Consider the following 7,752-nt stretch of genomic DNA (forward strand, 5'->3'; position numbering starts at 1 on the left):
GCAGCAACCAGCACATTTCGGGTCGCAAGGTCACGGTGAAGGATCTGCAATGAGAACCGCTGTTGTTGGACTTAACATTAATTGTTGGCTTGAGACAATGATACATTGTGTACACATGTGTCTATGATAGAATGCAGATCTAACAGAGGATGCTTCACCTTTTTGGAAGCCAGAAAGGTCATGCCCTTGGCTACGTCCCAGGCGAACTTGGTGAGGTCATGTGACGATAGGGACTTGCTGCCGCCGTGTAAGTTCCCGTATGTTTGCTGAGTGCGGCTGGTGCGGAGGTTGGACTGGAGACTTCCTCCGGACACGTACTCAAGCAGCAGGTAGAACGGGTCTGGAAACAGGAGATGAAGTCAGAGAGAGAGAGAGACGAGGAACCAATGGTTTCTTTCACTAGATGGAGGATAGAAGTTTGACCTAATCTCGATTTACAGGACGTGTCTGAGGGAGTGAGCGATTGTGTGAGTGCTAGTGAGCGAGTGAGTAAGTGAGGGTGAGTGTGGTGTGGTGTATCTTCAGTGAGGGTAGACATCCTGTACAAACCTGCATCTGTGCAGCAGCCCAGAAACGACACAACATTAGGATGACTCCCGAGGAGCTTCAGCACTGTCAGCTCCTTGAAGAATGCAGTTGAAGCAGTTGCACTTGTCATACCTAAATGGTAAATCATCATCGAGAAGAAGAAGTAAATCAGCGAAGTACATCGTCATCGCGCAAAGAAATGTAAATCGGAAGACTTGTATTTTGTGATTCCATACCCACATGCTTTATACATGTTGTGTATTAAAAAAAAACGATCTAAATGAATGTTTCACTGCACCTTTCAACTCCTTCACGGCCAGAATTGTCACACTTTCGTTTTCCAATTTTTTCAAGGCTTCAGCCTTGTAGACACTCCCGAACTCCCCTTTGCCAAGTTCCTCTTTGATGTTCAGTTGATTTCGCGGGAATTCTGAGGATGGTTTTACATCTTCATATGCAGCTTCTGGTGTTTCCTAATAGAAAAGTGGTAAAACATATTGGTGAGTAAATGCAATGCAATGCAAACGAAAAGAACCGATAAAGATTCTAATAAATTCATAATGAAATTTGTAGAATTACCTCCTTATTACTGCGTGCCAGCAAACCTTGATACGTGTGGTTAGACTGTGGAAAAAGAAAGAGCAGTTTGCGAGCTCAGTGCGACCTATTTGAAATAAAGTAAATCTTTAGTAACCCTTAAACATATAAAGCTTACTGTGACGGAGTCACTGCAATAGTTTTAGGCATGCCCAAGGCTAACTGCGCATGAGCAGGGAGAAGGGGATAAGGAGACGAAACTTCGGCAGTGTGAAGTCCTGCTATGTAGATTTAGAGGTTTCATGGATTAAAAGAGCAACATCGGAACAACAGCGTCGGTCTATCTTGTGACAAGTGGAAATTCACGGAAGGTCTACGACCGGTAAGTGAGACCCTTAGCCTACGGAACTTCCCGAACGGAACTTTTCATGCAGTAGAGGCGAACGAGAGTGGCCATTAGCCAAGCCGTGAATAGAAAGTTTGGAAGGCTGTCCGACTGGCCAAGTTGTTGATGTATCCTACTGCTGAGGAAGGGAAGGGTAAAGACTTTCAACCATACTTTCAGTGATGCTTTCTTAATTGGATGCATATGGAACCAATTCGTATGGTAACAAACATATTCTTTGTGTGTGCATGATATCAAGCCAGCGGAATAGAACGTCAGCCTCAGACGGGCTAAAACAAATCACTAAACAATAGAGCGTCACCCCAGACGGGCCAAAACAAATCAGTAAACTGTAGAGCGTAAAATAAGAAAAAAAGGGAAGATGGAAGAATATATCGAGGCAGGTTCGAAATTAAGCCTGAAGGAGGAGGCTTTGCAAACGTATGTGCAGCAGGCACTGGAGAGGGAGGAGAGAGCCAAGGAAAGAGAAATGCAAAAGTTGAAGTTAGAAGCCGAAAAGAGAGAGAAGGAACGACAGGTAGAGATGGAGAAACTGAAGTTAGAAGCTGAGAAGCTCAAGTTAGAAGCTGAAGAGAAAGAGAAGGAACGGCAGGTCGAGATAGAGAAGCAGAAGTTAGAAGCTGAAGAGAAAGAGAAGGAACGGCAGGTCGAGATAGAGAAGCAGAAGTTAGAAGCTGAAGAGAAAGAGAAGGAACGGCAGGTAGAGATAGAGAAGCTGAAGCTACAAGCTGAGGAAAAAGAGAGAGAAAGGCAGGAGAAGGAAGCGGAACGGCGACATCAGCTGGAGATGAGACAGCTGGGGCCGGAGGGGGGTGCAGCCGCAGAAACGGAAAGTGTTCGGGCTAAGATACCCAAGCTTCCAGCCTTCGAGGATGGCAAGGACGACCTCGATGCCTTTCTACAGAGGTTCGCAACCTCCAACGGCTGGAAGGAGACAACGTGGGCCTCCACCTTAAGTGCTTTGCTCACTGGAACGGCACTGCAAGTATATTCTCGGCTTAGCGACCATGAAGCCCGGGATTATAACAAGGTGAAGGAGGCACATATGAAGCGCTACAATCTTACAGAAGATGGATTTCGCGCCAAGTTTCGTCACAACCAACCAGAAAAGGGGGAGAGTCCGGAACAGTTTCTGGTGCGACTGACCAAGTACCTTGACCGATGGGTAGATTTGTCCAAGACAACCAGGGACTATGAGTCCATCCAGGACATGTTCGTCAGGGAACAATTCATGGAGGCATGTCCCACGGACTTGGCCACTCACCTACGAGAGCGAGCCCCGCAGTCCATGAAAGAGATGGCAGAGATGGCGCAGCACTTCCTAGAGGCTCATAGGCGGGAACTGGCAACCCGGGTGGACATGGTGGAAGTTCAAAATCCCGGAGATGCCCGCGTTGTCAAGAGGTGTTACAACTGCAACAGCCCGGAGCACTTGGCCAGGGCCTGCCCGCAAGTGAGACAACTGATGGAGCCGTCCCAAGGGACCTCATTATACGCCAACAACGGAAAAGTGACAGGGTACGAGTATGAAGGGGAAGTCGAGGGAACACCCGTGACTATGTTGTTAGACACGGGAAGTACGCAGACATTTGTCCACAATGACTTGGTCCACCCTATGAAGATCAATGCAGATGCTCAGGGCGGGATAAAGTGCATCCTTGGGGATATACAAAACTATCCGACCGCAAAAGTCGCTATCAAGGTGGGGAATACAACCTATGCGGTAAAGGCCAAAGTGAGCCAAAACCTGCCAAGACCTGTCATCCTCGGACGTGACATCCCGAACTTGGCCAAGCTGGTACAGACAGCTCCAACGCATAAGTTCGGTCAGGGACCCACCTCCGCAGGAGACGGGAGGATAGCCTCCAATAACGGACCAGCATTCGGTCGCCATGGTGACGGAGGAGGTCGCGGTGGTTACAGACGTGACGGGGACTACGACAGGAGCAACCGTGGATTCAGATCGAGCCAGTACAGTTACGATGGTCGTGGCAGATCGTATGGGGAGAGCCAGCGTGGCTTTGGCCCAGGGTATCGCGACATCCACAACCATGGAGGCGGCCAGGGGCCGAAGAGCAGGAAAAGATATGGCCCGCCTGTCCGCACTAACTACCGTCTGATTGTGGAGAACTTGTCCAGTCGCTGTAGCTGGCAGAACTTGAAGGATTACATGCGGCAAGCTGGAGAAGTCACCTTTGCTGATGTGCACAAGCAGAACAGGAATGAGGGGATTGTGGAATTCACCACCTACCGAGACATGGAGAATGCCCGGCGTAAGCTTGACGGGACTGAAATCTATGGTTGTGAGATCAAACTGGTGGAGTCTAAGCCTGCATGGAGCACTACCGATATATTGAAAGACCTTTATTGTACATTCATGCCTCGACGGGCTAGGTACAGGTCACTGATAACAGACATGACTGATAACAGACATAACAAACATATGCAAAAAACAACAAGATACAATTAACTAGCTGAAGGTACTAAGCTAACAGGATGGTCGACATCTTCTCGCTTCTTTGTACAGGTGTAGATATAGGAACAGATAATGTTTGATATACAGGGTTTGTCTAGGCGCATCAAAAATAGAAATTTATCCGTTGCATTAAGGTGTTCAAAATATGGGAACTCTTTTCTTATATATTCATAAAGCACAATCCGTTCATTATGGTACAGTTTACAGTGTAAAATAAAATGCTGTTCATCTTCTACTTGTTGCAAATCACAAAATTGGCAGACTCTATGCTGCAGAGGGGTGCGGTTGTGCCTACCAGTTTCGATATGTAACTTGTGGCAACTAATCCGGAGTTTAGTGACAGCCACTCTGTGTTGTATGTTTTTCACCATCAGATATTCTTCTTCTTTATAAATAGTCTTGAATAATCTATAGGTTCGTAATTTGTTACCGAAAGATTTGTCCCGGTTGTCATTGTGTATTTCAGCTTTAAATGTTTGAATATAAATATCCTTTAATCGTTGGCTGATGGCGTTGGTTATAGGTAATAGGTTTGTTCCTAGAGATATCTGAGATCTCCATATGTAGGCAAAACCGCATTCCTCCAGTATCTTACGAACGCCGGACGCCCAGCACTTGTTTCCATTTGCATCTAGTTGTAATTGACAAGATAGGGCGTCGGCTTGTAGACTGTCAGCTGGCACGTTTTGACGGATTCTTAGAAAGTGTTTGATAGCGTTCAGGGAGGCTTCCAGTTGAATGGGGTACCTCCCTAATTCCGCTCTTGTGGCAAGGTTAGATGCTGGTCTGGGGATATTTAGTGCTTGTTTGCAGAATTTAAGGTGAACAGATTCAATGGGACAGGTTTTAGGGCTTTTTAATGCGCCCCAGATTTCTGAGCCATAAAGTAGAATAGGTTTGACACATGCATCGAAAAGTTTGTTTCTAACTGGTAATGAGGCGGTGGCTTTATCTAAAGATTGTTTTATTCCGAATAAAGCCTTCAGACCTTTGCCACTCAGGTATTTGTTGTTAGCTTTAAACGTGCCAGCTGCACTCACAATAATACCGAGATAAGTATAACAAGTTACAATTTCTATTTCACGATTATCAAACAGGAGAGAACAGTTTTTAGGTAGACTGCCACCCTTTTTAAATACAATAATTTTTGTTTTCCTAAGATTTACTTTTAATTTCCAAAGTGCACAATAATTTTCCAGATTGTTCAAGGAATGCTGTAATCCCTGTTTGGACTCGGAAAAAATTACCAAGTCGTCAGCATACAACAAGCAAGGGACAGTTTTGTTGTACATAAATGGAGGATTACAGGGAGCACCGTCAAATTGGGACACAATATCGCTAAGAAAAAGGTTAAATAATGTAGGGCTTAAATTACACCCTTGTCTCACACCACAATTAGTAACAAAAGTTTCAGTCAATCCATTTTTAGATTTAACGCAGTTTATAGTCTTTGAATACATGCCTTCTATTACTTTTAGAAATTTACCACCAATACCGAGCTTACTCAATTTAAACAAGAGGCCGTTTCTCCAAACAGAATCAAATGCTTTGCTAAAATCAATGAAGCAAGCGTAAAGTTGACGGTTTTTGTTTAGATATTTGCTAACTAGTGTACTTAAAACAAACAGATTATCGGTAGTTCTAAAGTTTTGTCTGAAGCCTGCTTGGTGTGGCTGGAAGAGGTTATTGTGTTCTGCGTATTTGACAAGGCGTGAATTTAGAATGGAGGAAAATAATTTCCCTAAACAGCTGATTATAGAAATCCCTCTGTAGTTATCTGGCAGGGAGGTGTCTCCTGACTTGTGGATAGGAACAATATGACTTACTGACCATTCTTGCGGAAAATGACCATTTTGTAAGCAAGTGTTAAACAAGTGGAGTATAGGTTCTTTAAGCAACATTTTACCAGATTTTAGCATTTCATTCAAAATTCTGTCATTGCCGCTTGACTTACTGTTTTTTAGTTTTAAAACTGCGGTGTCCAATTCTTCTGGAGTAATTGCGGAATCTAGTTCTGACGAGTTTGGTGGGGTGTTCGAAAAGTCTGTTTGAACGTTTTCACTGGGAAGGTCGTTGTCTGTAGAGCTATCAGGAAATTTGTCAAGATTCTTGAAGTGATTTACCCATTCCTCCTCTGTAATCTGGTTATCGTCATTTGGCTTTCCTGGTTTCAGTTTATTTATCAAGTTCCAGAATGCACTCGGGTTTCTTTCCTTTAGTGAAGACAATTGATCCATGATTTGTTGGTGGAAATCTCGTTTTTTCTTTTTTAACAATTTCTTATATTCTTTTTTACTTTTGAAGAATCTACCCCTTATGTCTGGATTCGAAGGATTTTTTTCCAGTAAAGATGCTATGTTTTTCACTTCCCTTTTCATTTCCATGCAGGTTTTGTCAAACCATTTCTTGTTTTGTCTTTTACGTGGGCGTTTCCTTACCCTTTTCAAACATAGCGACTGATCACCTGCTTCTCTCAGAATGGAACCAAACTCAGACACATAATCATCGATTTCCGAAGTGCTGTTTATGTTGTTTGGAACATTAGAACAAAGTAAACGTAGTCTGTCGACGAAATGAGACTGGCCGAGAGAAGAAAGAAACTTCTGGGCTGATTTATCGTTCCATTTATATTGTTTGGGGAGAGGTTTTGCATTTGATATTTTCCGGCTTTCTTGATAGGAGTGATTTGTTGATTTTGATTGGATTAATGCCCAAACCATGCAGTGATCAGAGAATAACGTTAATGGTTTTATGTGAAACGATAAGATATGTGGGATCAGGGACTGACTGCAAATTATGTAGTCAACTGTGCTGCTTCCACGCGGTTGGTGACAGGTAAATTTCCCCTGTAAATCCCCAGCTACCCTCCCGTTTAAAACTCTTAGGTTAGCTTGAACACATAGGTCAGCGATATGCCTGCCGAATTTATTCGGAGGGGCCTTATCCATGTGTTGTCTATCTGAGGAGTAAGGGAAGCTGTCTGGATTACAATCGTCGGGAGTGCTATCATCTACATAATCGCGCAAATCACCAAGACGAGCGTTTAAGTCGCCGCCAAGTAAAATAAATCCGTCTGAACTATATCTGGATATTTCGCTTTCTAGGATTTCTAATGTATGATTTTCTGCGTATTTGTGGGTGGTTGATGTACTGGGACTAATATATGCCGAACAGATGAACAAGTCTTTTGGTAGGCCCAGTAGCTTTCGGTCTATCTGTACCCAGAGAACATCTGTGGATTTTGATTGTGCTTTCTTGACGTAGTTTCTGTACTCAGTCTTGTAGAAGAAAATTATACCCCCCGATGAGCGCTTTGCTCGCTTGTTTTTTTGTCTGCATTGGTGGAAATAACTGTAGCCGGGAATGTTAATTTTTGTGTTTTCTGTGCTCCAGGTTTCTAGGAGCGAGAAGAAGTCAAACTTGTTTACATAAGACACGAAATCTATATCCTCTAATTTGGTACCTAAGCCATGAACGTTCCAGGCACCAAAGCTTTTGCTTCCGCCTGGGAAAGTTTTCATACTGTTGATTAAGTACTAGTACTAAGAAAAATTGTGTCTTTACGGTCCGAATCCACAATACTTGACAATACTTAACTAGTTAAACATTTAAATAGAGATACTATGACAATGAATTCTAAAACTTCAGTGAGATACTATAAATTGGAAGTCTAAAACTACTACTATATGTTTATGAAATACCAACGTTAGCAAACAATGAGTCTAGCAGTTCTTTAAGAGATAACAAACAAAAACAGAAAAGGGAATTTAAAAGTAAAGGCACATAGGGTGACGCAAAGTACAGT

The 7,752-nt window shown here is 43.4% G+C and overlaps 1 protein-coding gene across 1 annotated transcript; it reads left to right on the forward strand.

Annotated features, from left to right (window-relative positions):
• Positions 1 to 1,832: 1,832 nt before the first annotated feature.
• LOC118404305 (calponin homology domain-containing protein DDB_G0272472-like) lies at positions 1,833 to 7,348 on the forward strand. Its single transcript, XM_035803372.1, has 2 exons — positions 1,833 to 3,840; positions 7,341 to 7,348. The coding sequence occupies exons 1-2, from the start codon at positions 1,833 to 1,835 to the stop codon at positions 7,346 to 7,348; spliced, it is 2,016 nt and encodes a 671-aa protein (XP_035659265.1).
• The last annotated feature ends 404 nt before the right edge of the window (positions 7,349 to 7,752 follow it).

This window comes from Branchiostoma floridae, chromosome 17 (assembly GCF_000003815.2).
Source record: "Branchiostoma floridae strain S238N-H82 chromosome 17, Bfl_VNyyK, whole genome shotgun sequence".
Classification (NCBI taxonomy): Eukaryota; Metazoa; Chordata; class Leptocardii; order Amphioxiformes; family Branchiostomatidae; genus Branchiostoma; species Branchiostoma floridae.

Excerpts from the sequence above, each read along its gene's own strand:
- LOC118404305 (XM_035803372.1), top strand. The coding sequence starts at position 1,833 with ATGGAAGAATATATCGAGGCAGGTTCGAAATTAAGCCTGAAGGAGGAG.